General features: G+C 35.2%; 1 protein-coding gene across 1 annotated transcript in view; it reads right to left on the bottom strand.

The window, feature by feature from the left end:
- Positions 1–12806, bottom strand: part of Mgam (maltase-glucoamylase) — a 226757-nt gene that overhangs the window by 192503 nt on the left and 21448 nt on the right. The window contains exons 12-17 of the mRNA XM_077109605.1: positions 12496–12609; positions 11146–11230; positions 9632–9749; positions 8421–8592; positions 7145–7261; positions 79–233 (exon numbers count right to left, since the gene is read on the bottom strand). Coding sequence (XP_076965720.1) covers positions 79–233; positions 7145–7261; positions 8421–8592; positions 9632–9749; positions 11146–11230; positions 12496–12609 — 761 coding nt within the window. The remainder of the gene's footprint in view (positions 1–78; positions 234–7144; positions 7262–8420; positions 8593–9631; positions 9750–11145; positions 11231–12495; positions 12610–12806) is intronic.

Raw genomic sequence — 12806 nt, forward strand, 5'->3', positions numbered from 1 at the left:
AATGGGCACTCAAGTCACACACACACACACACACACACACACACACACACTCACTTGCACTGAGTTGGGAGAACTTACTCATGTAGAAGAGGTCTGGCCACTGTGTCCCCTCGGCTATGAGCATAGTAGAAGAGAGTGTACAGGTAAGGCAATAAAGTATAGCGAATGTTAAGGTAGTGCCTGGACGAATTCATCAGCAAGGAGTCAGCTCCAAAGGAGGCAGGATCCTGGTCCTAGGAGGAAATAAAGGTTTGCTAGGGTGAGCTGTCTACAGAAAGAATTTCCTTCTTGAATGGCTGAGGCTTAGATTGCAAGCTTTGCCTCTGAGCAGTACAGCTGGGCAAACAGTGACCATTTCAACAAGTTGCCTATTGCAATTTGCAACTCATCTCCCTCATTCAGCCTAGAATTGCTCTGTTGAAAATATTTTCCCATTTTCTTCTCATTACAAAACAAGTAACATACATAAAGTGTACAGTTCTTTGATAGAAAATGCTCACAGGGGGAGCCTCACACTGGTGGATTAGAGAAGGTAACTTTCCTGGTCACTCCCTGGTGTGAAGCCAAGAATCTAGACACACTGCTTCTTAGCAAGGTGAGAGAGGGGAGCTTTTCTGGGAATTAACTCTGGATATTCCAAGCAGATCAGGGAATCAGGTGATTGGATAAAACAAAATAAAGAAATCCCAGCACTGCTGCTGCTGCCAACAGTGGCACCAACAGGTGTCATCTCCCCTGCACTAAAATAGTGGGGTGATATATCAATTAAAGGAACCCTCAATTTTAGGAGGCCTGAGGTATGTATGGATATGAAGAGACTAGAGATCAAAAATATTCCACCACTAACCTGAAAGATGTCTTGCACAACAATATAGTGTGGAGGGGGGAAAAAGAAACTATGTCTTTCCCAGCTATCAGGGAAATCAGAGGAAGGAACCATTTTGCAGCTCCAGCATGGGGGCATGGCACCAGGGGATCTGAATCCTGACAACTGTGCCTAACCCAAAAAACAGGTTTGGCAAACCCACAAAACATGGCATGGTGTGTGTCTAAGAAACCAGAAGAAAATAAAAAGTGGAGTGGGGTTTATATAGAGGAAACTGGTTGAAAAAAACACACCTGGCTTCCCCTCTCCCCTTCCAGAATGGAAGCTTATAAAGATCAGACACTTGAAAGTTCAGCTGGGAAAGTCATGCCCTGCTGACAATCCTAAAGGGCTGAGAGGAATTGATTCAGTTCAAAGACTGAAACCAAGAGTCCTAAAAAAACAGATTTCATTAGCGTCTGAGGAAGAATTGGCCCCTCCACCAAAAGAGTGAAACCCAGGGGTTTTTCCTAGGGCACAGTCTCACAGCCAGCCCAGCAACTGCCAGATCAGTTTAAATTTTAACTGATTTAAAATCTCCAAACCAATCCAAGGCTTACTAAGCCTAAACCCTGCCCCCAGGAGTCCTACATAAAGAATCTCCCATCACACTCCAGCAACCCCACCTCACATACCTGAGAAGAATATTTGAAACTCAAAAGAAAAAGAAAAATTTCCTAACTTTTCATCAAGATCCTCTTCTTTATTTTAGTGTATTTTTTTTAATTTCTATTTTTTTAATTTTGTCTACTCACTGTTCAATTTTTACCTGAACGGTTCCTGAACACTTATACATATTCATACCCGTTTATGGATTTGTTTTGCTTTGTATTTGTTTCTCATTCCTAAATTTTTTAAGGTATTTATTTCTCTTTGATCAATGTTTTAAGGACTAAGATGTTTGATTAGAATATGTAAGTTTTGTACGATCTTACTCTTAATTTTATTTTTACTTTTATTATTTATTTTTCAATTTTTTTTCTAGAATTTTTTTTGTCTCACTTAACTGTTTCCCTAGAATCTTTCTCTCTTTTCCTCTACTAACAGCCAACATTTCTTGATCTATCACTCATCTTGTTTTCTAATTCTATTTTCTCTCTTCTTCCCACACAAACATCACATCCTACATTACTTCTTTTCTATCCCTGTTCATAACTTAAAATTATAAATCCATATATAAACTTACTGTTTTTACTGTGGGTAAAATAGCTGATCATATCATCTCTATTTATTGTGATAACTAACATAGAAGATGCCAAAGCAGGAACTATTTGGTTTGATGTTGTAAACCATTTCCATTGGTTGTTGTTATTATCCATCTCCCCCTAATCTATGAGGTTCTGGAAAACTTCAGAGTCCCTAGAAGTCCACTGGGCAGAATCTCTACTGCCTCAAACCATATTGTCAAATATGTAGACAAACCAATATAATTCAATAACAGAATCCATCAGCACCACAGTGGAAGAAATGACAGAGAAAGAGTTTAGAATATTCATTGGCCAGGTAAAAGACTATGTAAGGTAGAAAATGCAGGAAGCAAAAGATCACTTCAATAAAGAAATAGAGATTTTTAAAAAGCCCAAATCTTCAAAATGAAGGAATGAATAAACCAAATTAAAAATTTATTGGAAGTTGGAAGACATCGCCAAAACAATAGATCAATTGGAAGACAGAGTTTCAGGCAATGAAAACAAAATATATATTCTAAAACATAGTTTACCATGAAGAAAAGATGTTAAGAAACCATGAACAAAACTTCCAAGAAATATGGGATAACATAAAAAGGCCAAACTTAAGATTTATTGGGCTAGAAGAAGACTCAGAGATACTATCCAAAGAAATGCATAATTTTTTCAATGAAATAATATATGAAAATTTCCCAAACCTTAAGAAAAAATGGAAAATCAAACACAGGAGGCATATAGGACCCCAAATAATCAAAGTTACAACAGACCCACACCAAAGTACAAGGACAGAATTTTAAAGGTGCCACAACAGATTACTTTTAGAAGGAAACCAATCCAGATCTCAGCTATTTCTCAACCCAAACCTTAAAGCTAGGAGGCCATGGAATAACATACATTTTCTGCAAGAAAATGGATGGAACCAAGAATCCTATACCCTGAAAAATAAAGATTTAGATTTTTATGATAAAATAGAAGCCTTCCATGATAAATGAAAGATAAAAAAATTCACAACTAGAAAGCCTGCACTACAGAACATTCTTAGCAAAATATTTCATGAAGAAGAAATAAAAAATAAGAGTGAAAACCAGCAAAGGAAGGAGCTACACTAAAGGAACAGTCAATCAAAGGAAAAACTAATTCAAATTTAAAACCAGAAATAAACCAAAATGACAGAGAATAAAAATCATTTCTCAATTTACTGAATGTAAATGGCCTAAACTCATCAATCAAAAGACATATACTGGCATACTGGATTAAAAAACAAGATCCAAAAATATGCTGACTCCAACAGACTCAGACTCACCTCATAGGAAAAGACAACCATAGACTGGAAGCAAAAGAATTGAAAAAAATTTATCAGTCACATAGATCTCATAAACAAATAGGGATTTCTATCCATCAGATAAAGTAGATTTCAAGTCAAAATTAATCAGAAGGGATCAGGAAGGCCATTTCATACTGTACAAGGAAACTATACTTCAACAAGATATAACAATCTTAAATATATATGTACCAAACAGTGGAACATCTGTTCCACTGTCAAAAAAAAAAAAAAAAAAAAAAAAAAAACCTTTACAAGTTCAAGAATCAAATGGACCACAACACTGGGTGACTTTAACACACCTCTCTAATTACTCAACAGATCTTCCAAACAAAACCTAAATAAAGAAAGTATGAACTAAAAATAAAAAGTCACCAAATAATAACCTAATTTTACATCTCAAAAATTAGGTTATTATATATGGAAAAATAAGAACAAGTCAACACCAAAAAGCAGTAGAAGACAGGAAATTGGAACTGAAATTAATTAAATTGGAACAAAAAAATTTAAAAATCAACAAAACAAAAAGTTGGTTTGTTAAAAAAAATAAAGCAAATTGACAAAACCTTAACCAAGCTAACAAAAATAAAGAGAAAGAAATCTCAAATTACTAAAATTTGTGATGAAAAAGGAAATATCAGAGACACCACTGAAATACAAATAATGATCAGAAACTAATCTGAAAATCTATACTCCAATAAATAAAAAATATGAAGACATTAACAAATTTCTAGAAATATATGACTTACCCAAATTGAATCATGATAGAGAAAATTGAAACAGAACAATTTTAGGAAATGAAATTGAAGACCCCATCAAAAGCCTACCAACAAAGAAAAGCCCATGACCAGATGGCTTCTCAGCCAAGTTCTACCAGATCTTCAAAGAGGAACTTACACCAATTCTCTTCAAATATTTCCATGAAATAGAAAAAGAGGGAAACTTTCCAAACTCTTTCTTTGAAGCTAGTATCACCCTGATACCAAAATCAGACAAGGAAAGAAAACTTGAGACCAATATCCCTCATAAACATAGATGTAAAATTTCTTAATCAAATCCTGACAAATTTCATACAAAAACATGTTAAAAAGATAGTACAACAAGATCAAATGGGGTTCATTCCAGGGATGCAAATTTGGTTTAACATATGGAAATCAATAAACATAATTCATCACATCAGTAAACTTAAAGACAAGAATCATACAATTATCTCAATAAATGCAGAAAGGGAATTTGACAAAATTCAGCATCCTCTCAAGTTTAAAACACAAGAAAAACTAGGGATAGTAGGAACATACCTCAACATTGTAAAAGCTGTATATGCAAAATCCACGGCCAACATTATTCTATAAGGATAAAAATTGAAAGAATTCTTTCTAAAAACTGGAACAAGACAAGGATGTCCTCTTTCACCATTTCTATTCAATAGAGTCCTTGAAACTCTAGCCAGAGCAATTAGGTAAAAGAAAGAAATTAAAGGTATACAAATAGGAAAAGAAGAGGTTGAACCATTCCTATTCACCAACAACATAATTCTATATTTAGAAGGCTCAAAACACTCCACCATAAAACTTTTAGAACTCATAAATGAATTCAGCAAAGTAGCAGGACATAAAATCAATGCCCATAAATTGATTCCATTTCTATACAGTGATGAATTAACTGAAAGAGAAATTAGGAAAACTATCCCATTCACAAGAGCCTCAAAAAAATTAAATACTTGGGAATCAATCTAATAAAAGCTGTGAAAGACCTCTACAATGAAAACTACAGAACACTAAGGAAACTGAAGAAGACCTTAGAAAATGGAAAGATCTCTCATGGTCTTGGATGGGCAGAATGAATATTGTCAAGATAGCCACACTACCAAAAGCACTATAAGGATTTAATGCAATTCCTATTATGGTTTCAATGACATTCTTCACAGAAATAGAAAAAGCAGTCATGAAATTCATTTGGAAAAATAAGAGGCCCAGAATAGCCAAAACAATCCTTAGCGAGAAAAGCAAAGCAGGAGGTATCACAATACCAGACCTTAAATTATACTACAGAGCTATAGTAACAAAAACGGCATGGTATTGGCACCAAACAGACATGAAGACCAATGGTACAGAAGACACAGAGACAAACCCACATAAATATAGTTATCTTATACTAGACAGAGGTGCCATAAACATACACTGGAGAAAGGATAGCTTCTTCAACAAATAGTGCTAGGAAAACTGGGAATTCATATGTAACAAAATGAAATTAGAACCCTATCTCTCACCCTGTACAAAACTCAACTCAAAGTGGATCAAGGACATAGGCATTAGATGAGAGGCCCTGAGCCTACTAGAAGAAAAAGCAGGCCCAAATCTCCATCATGTCAGCTTAGTAACTGAATTCCCCAACAAGATTCCTAAAGCACAAGAAGTAAAATCAAGAATCAACAAATGGATGGTATCAAACTAAAAATTCTTCACAGCAATGGAAACAATCAAGAAAATGAATAGAGAGCCTATAGAATGGAGAAAAATCTTTGCCAACTCCACCTCAGATACTGCATTAATCTCCAGGATATACAAGAACTCAAACAAACTTAACACCAAAAAAATCAAAGAACCCAATAAATAAATGGGAAAAAGAACTGAACAAACATTTCACAGAGAAAGAAATACAACTGGACAACAAATAAATGAAAAAATGTTCAATATCACTAGCAATTAGAGAAATGCAAATTAAAACTACACTGAAAAATTAAAACTATCCCTCCATTCATAATGGCAATTATCAAGACTACAAGTAACAATAAATGTTTAGAAAAGGGTGGGACTGCAAATTGGTGCAAACACTATGGAAACCATTTGCTTACATGTCTCATTTTATAAAATTATAAACTCTTTGAGAAGGTTCTTTCTTTACTGTATTTATGCTTCTCTTCACACTTATCGTGCATACTTAGCACAGCACCTTTAACACAACAGAGGTTCCTCATAAAACTTGGAATAGAATCACCATTTGACCCAGTTATTAAAGGACTTAAATTCAGCATGTTATAGTGAAGCAGCCTCATCAATATTTATAATATCTCAATTCACAACACCTAAACTATGGAGCCAACCTAGGCACCCTTCAACAAATGAATGGATAAAGAAAATGTGTTATATATACACAAAGGAATATTACTCAGCCATAAAGAGAAATGAAATTGTGAAACTGGAGACGATCATACTAAGCAAAATAAGTCAATCCCCGAAAACCAAAGGCCGAATGTTCTCTCTGATATGCAGATATTAACTCAGAATAAAGGGTGGGGGTCTGGGAAGAATATAAGTACTTTGGATTAGACAAAAAGGAATGAAGGGAAGGGAGAGGAATTGGGAATAGGAAAGACAGTAGAATGCATTGGGCGTAACTTTCCTGTCTTTATATATGAATACACAACCAGTGTAACTCCACATCATGTACAACCACAATAGTGGGATCCTAATTGGAACAAGTCATACTTATTCTATGTATGTATAATATGTCAAAATACACTCTACTGTCATGTATATCTATAAAGAACAAATTAAAAAATAAAAAAATAAGAACAGCAGTAAATAAGAGAGGCTGTGATAGTAGGGGCATTATAAGGGACAGCACAGATTCTGATTAATTGAAAATGTTGGTACAAATTAGCCTAAGTATCAGGTAAGAAGTTAATTCAGCAGGTTCCTTGCAAGGATATGGACAGATCCACTCAATATATGCCAATTTTATTTCAATCATACTTCTTGCAAGCCTCACCTTATATTCTCGGCCATTGTGATTTCTGGAAAATGGATAAAATGCTCCCAGCTGCATCCACCGCCTGCAGAGCTCCTCAGGGGCATCCAATGCAAAGCCACATATGTCTGCACCCACCTGTAAAGACACAGTCAGCATGGAGACCTCACTTCCAGGGACCCTGCTACCAGGACCTCCCAACTGAACTAGGTTAAGACTTCCACTCAGCAGCCTGATGTAGTGTGGTCAGAACTGACTCACACTGGCTAACAGACACGGTTACCTAAGCTTTCTGTGCCCCAGTTTCCCTGTTTTATTAAAGTGGGTACAATAGCTTTTTGATAAATTGTAACTAGTAAAGTGCTAAAATTATTATTCTACCACACTATTAAGACTTTTCTAAAGTCTTATTATGATCATGATTGTTATGATCACAAATTCAAAAATCTTCAGGAGCTTCTTGTTTCTCATCCTATTAGCTTGTCAAAGCCTGATTCAAATCTCCCTTTCCAGCATAATCTCCCATTCCAATTCCTACACAACAATCCTTATAGTCACATCAAATACTCTCCCTTATACTGTTTTTGCCAGGATTTAGTTCTCAATCTCTCTGAAGCTTCTCCCATCATTAGTCAGTTTTCAAGGTTAAACTCAAGCACCATCTTTTCTGTAAAGTTTCTTTTGACTTTCTCCTCTGACTCCATCACAATCTTATCAGTGTTAATAAATCTCTTTCTCAGGATCCCTCATCACATGTAACCATTTGGTTGGTCATAACCATGTGCTTACATGTATCATTTTATAAAATTATAAACTCTTTGAGAAGGTTCTTTCTTTACTGTATGTATGCTTCTCTCCACACTCATCATGCATACTTAGCACAGCACCTTTAACACAACAGAAGCTCAATAAATATGTTGAATTTAAGTAAAAAATGCCAAAGCCTCTCAAATGCTGCCAGTGTTATATGTTGCTTCACCTGAGTACTCCAGCGTGTTCAGTTTGTGACACTGATCAGCCATAGACTGAAGGAACAGTGTAATTATCTGAGTGTATGTTATACTTTAATAGAAAAAAAGTGGCCCAGGAGATATCAAGCTTTCTCTCCCTAACTTCTTAAATCAGTAGAGGGAAGGAAGTCCTGGTTTTAGAGCCATGTTGATGAATCACATGCACACAAGACATTAAATCCCTGGGCCACAGCAGGCAGGGAAGGAAGGTTTATGGTTTCAAAACTTTCTAGAATGGGGTTTCCTAGAGATTGAGATTCATAAAAGAGCTTGAGACAGGGACTCACCATTGGAATACCAAAAAGGTTGAACTCAAGCATGCCAGGGATGGACCACTGAAGGTCATTCCAGGTGGCTGCATTGTCTCCTAACCAATGCGCTGCAAACTTGCCAGATCCCGCAAAGGTAGAACGAGTTATAATGAGGCTTCTCTTATTAGGGAACACAGTCTTGACAGCTCTAGAAAGAGGGAGAGATTTAAGGTATCACTGTGATCTTAGTTTGTCCCAGCCCAGGGGATACAGCAACATAACAAGGATATTTAAAGCAAATACCCCATTATTCTCATCTCATTCTCACCTAATAAGGCTAGAGTGGCCTTGGGAACAGTTTGCACCATTAAGAATGTTCATATTTTGTTATATTTCATTTTAAGGTATTTAATGGACATCATTAACCCCATAATTTACAAGAATTTTAAAACCAAGCTTGAAAACCTAGAAACTAAAGGGATATAATTTTTCTAGAAAAAAAATGGTAAATTTAATTTTACATAGTTGTATAATACTAATATTTCATATCATTGAGACTTCAGACATACACAAAAATGGACTTAGAAATAGTCTTTTTGGATGTTAAACTTCTTTCGAGAAGAAAGATTGTAGTAGTAGTTCTGTAATAATAATAAAAAATTTAAATTATATATGCCTGTGTGTACTTTTATAACTAAATACAAGTATTAATTTTCCATATTTTTAAATTAGAAATCTAAGTGTGTCCATATAATTTAAAAGTTTTGTGAGACTAATGAATGTGATTTGGGTTTGGTTTCCTTCTGTTACTGTTATAGCAAGTCAAATAAATTCTCAATACTTCATCACAGAACTTAATACAACATAAAAGTAAACAGAACACAGAAGGATGCTGAACCAAATCTAAAATCCCAAAGCACATTGATATACAAGTTAGCTAGGGCTTTGGAATTGTAGAAAAAAAAGAGCCCAAGTTTTGCTTTTGCAATGTATCAGCTGTTTGATCTTGAGTTCTTGCTTTCTCTTCTTCCAATATTCCATTCACTCAACTGTTCTTTCATTTTATATATTTCACAATTATTTGTCTGATTCCTTCTTCCCCATGTGTTAGGCAGTGTCTTCATTCAGTCAATAATGATAATCATATTTATCATGAAGCCTTTTAACAAATACTACACATGAGTCCCCCAGCATGTAGAAGACACATAATTTGATCATGTGTGACTTCATCACAACAATGGTCTCACTCTGCTGTGGCGATCGCCATGGAGTAGCCATACAGGTTGTGGACATCGTACTGCTTGCCCCAGTGCTGTAGGGCATCCATGCAGAGACTCTTGGAGAAGAGATACCCATCCAGGACTCCTGAATCAAAAGTGTGATCAGTCAGTGAGAGCCACAGATGCACATTCCTACTCCTTGACTGTCATACAACCTGTAAAGGCAGCTCCCCAGGGCAGGATTTTATTGTGCTCAACCTGTAAACGATGATATTGCTTTCTCACTATCAGAAAGCTATCCCTCTGAGGTAGTTATTTTGATACATAAATAAATTTTGCAGACCCATCCATATTCGTCCACTCACCTAGGCTCTCAATTGATCAGAGACAGGCACAAGAAACTAGAAATCTGTCAGACTGGAGGTTTAATTGGAAATTTTTAAACCAAGTTAAATGGTACAAAAATAGAATTAGTGGATCAAACTAATCAATTAATTTCTGATTAGTTTCTAACTCTTATTTACCTTGACCATATATTATAAAAATTATTTCCAATCTTGCTTTCATGTTTCTAGTCTCTTTTTTAAAATAATTTTTATTGTTAAAAGTAAATTGTACATTACAGGAAAAATAAAAACACAAGCAATGAACAAAGTCATCCAGTCACAAGAATCTTAGTTGGACATGTCCCTCTAGGTTGTCTGCATATACATGTATCTATTCTCTACTCTCACTGCATCATTTTAGTTCAGATCCAATTACCTTTGCATCTTGACTATTGCAATATTTTCCTAATGATTTATGTGCTTTTGGTCTATCTACCATCTAATTTATACTGCATATTAGTACCAGATTAATACTTCTAAAACCATTTGACTATCATACTTTCCTCTAACTAAAAGATAAATAGCTTCTATCACCAAAAGAATGAAGTATGAACTCTGGCCTCCCATCCAAACCCTAGACATTTGATTCTGATCTACTCACCCTAACTTCCTAATTTTGCACCTCGCTGAAATCATCAAAAGGTGGTACAATACTGGTAAATGTCATTCCTTTCTCAATAAAGATTCAATGTGTTCTTGAGTCTATGCTTTCTTTAAACCATAACCAATGCAGTGATGACAATGCTGCACCCTGAGAGATAGTGCTGCTCAAAGCTCAATTAAGCTCAGGAGCAACACATTCACTGATAAAACCTGCCTTGGACCAAGTCTACTTGTCTCTCTCTGGTAAGCCCTAGATTGTGGGGTGCACACTTGAGATTGACATATGCTAACCACCAATCTCTGGCTTCTATGCCATATTCTGTCTGGCCCTTCCCCTAGAAATGGTTTGGACTATAGCTAGACAGAGTAGTCTTTAGGAAAGCATAGAGTGTTTTCATTTGCTTCCCCAGTGTTCATATTTTATCCCACATTTTCTTTCCCTGTGTACAAACTCCCTTGCCAGGTTGTTCAGACCCTTCCTTATGAATTTAAATTATTAAATATTATTCAATAAGCATTTCCATTTTAATCAGGCTGACCACAAAGACTCACTTGGAGTGAAGAGGGGATAATTGAGGTTGTTTGTGGAACATCCTGAAACTGAACCATCAACAAAGTTGGAGACTTCATTCATATCCTTCAAGACAAAGAACAAAAACTATTAAGAGAAGCAATATTTTCCATAAAAGTATATTGATGGTGACTTTTTTAAAGAATCAAAGAACTTATTCCAGATATTTCCTTTTTAAAGGGGATATTTATGTACATGGAATTAAATAGCTGTTTCTGTATTCTCTAGCCACTACAGACTTCATAGAGAAGTTTCTTAGTATCCCTTTTAAGTGATATGTGTTATATTTACTCAAAGTGAACAATTCTCAAATATACTAGGTAAAAATTTTTAATTTACATTATGTCATATGTATATCAACTTACACCCTCTATATATCCAAATATAACCATGTACTTTATGACAATGTTAGGGGTATATGACCTGTTTTAACATCAGCTTATTTGTTTCCTTATTAAGGAAAACTAGATTCAAAAAAATTCCTGAGGTCCCTCCCAATATAACTATGAATAAACAAAAATATAAATACATACACATAGATACATATATAGAGATAGGGACATTATGTGCATGTGTCAAAGCTGTAAAAATGAAAGATCTGGAAAGATTATACTAAATTTTTTTATGGTAGTTGTCTTTGGTGGCTAAAACTGTATAGGTTTTTTGCTTTCATGTTTTTAGTTGCCTGTACTATTTGAATTTCCTACAGTTCTTTACTAAATAGAAAAATTTTCAACTCTAGAGCTCTTTAATTTTTTTTTGGAGCGGGGGGAGCCATAACCAGGGATTGAACCCAGGGGTGCTTAACCACTGAGCCACATTCCCAGCCCTTTTTAAAATATTTTATTTAGAGACATGGTCTTGCTAAGTTGCTCTAGGAAGAACTCTTCAAATTTTGCTGAACATTGGCTGGGTTTTATTGTTGTCATTTGACATTATACTACACATTTCTCCTTACCAAGGCCTCAAAACACTTTGGCTATAATCGCTTTGCCCAACATGTCCAAATGCAAGAGCCTAAAGCAGGCAATTGAACAAATTCATGAATTTTATGATAATTTTAGTGGTATGTGACCAATAGGCTGATAATATCAGCCTATTTATTTGTAAAAGGAGAGCTAGATTCAAAACAATTCCTGCTTAGAATTTTGATTCTAAGCAACATGTTTTGGTAAGATTATTTTAACCATAAAATAAGGGATACTAGGAATTATTGTCATACTTGTTTTCTATTACTCCTCTTTTCCCTATGCCCCATGACTAAAAGATGTAGACATAGATTCAACTACCTGAATATTCATCACCTAAGAATTAAAGTGTTAAAAACTCACAATCCAGATTCCATCAAACTCCACTTCACTGTGGAAAAGCTCAAATTCCTTTGCCCACCAAACAGCACAGTTGGGATTGGTGTAATCAGGAAACACAGTTTCACCAGGCCATACCTGCAAGAGAAAAAAGGGAAACACTGATAACAACAAGTAAATGAGTATAGAATAAAATAAAGAGCTTTACTTATGTGATTAATATGATTAATATTAATATGATTATTGAGATGGAGGTGCCCAGGCACAGGCTAGTTCAGTTAGGAAGATGAACAACTCAGAATATTGAGAATAAATGCCAGGGCCCCCATTGAATT

Source organism: Callospermophilus lateralis, chromosome 1 (genome assembly GCF_048772815.1).
Source record: "Callospermophilus lateralis isolate mCalLat2 chromosome 1, mCalLat2.hap1, whole genome shotgun sequence".
Classification (NCBI taxonomy): Eukaryota; Metazoa; Chordata; class Mammalia; order Rodentia; family Sciuridae; genus Callospermophilus; species Callospermophilus lateralis.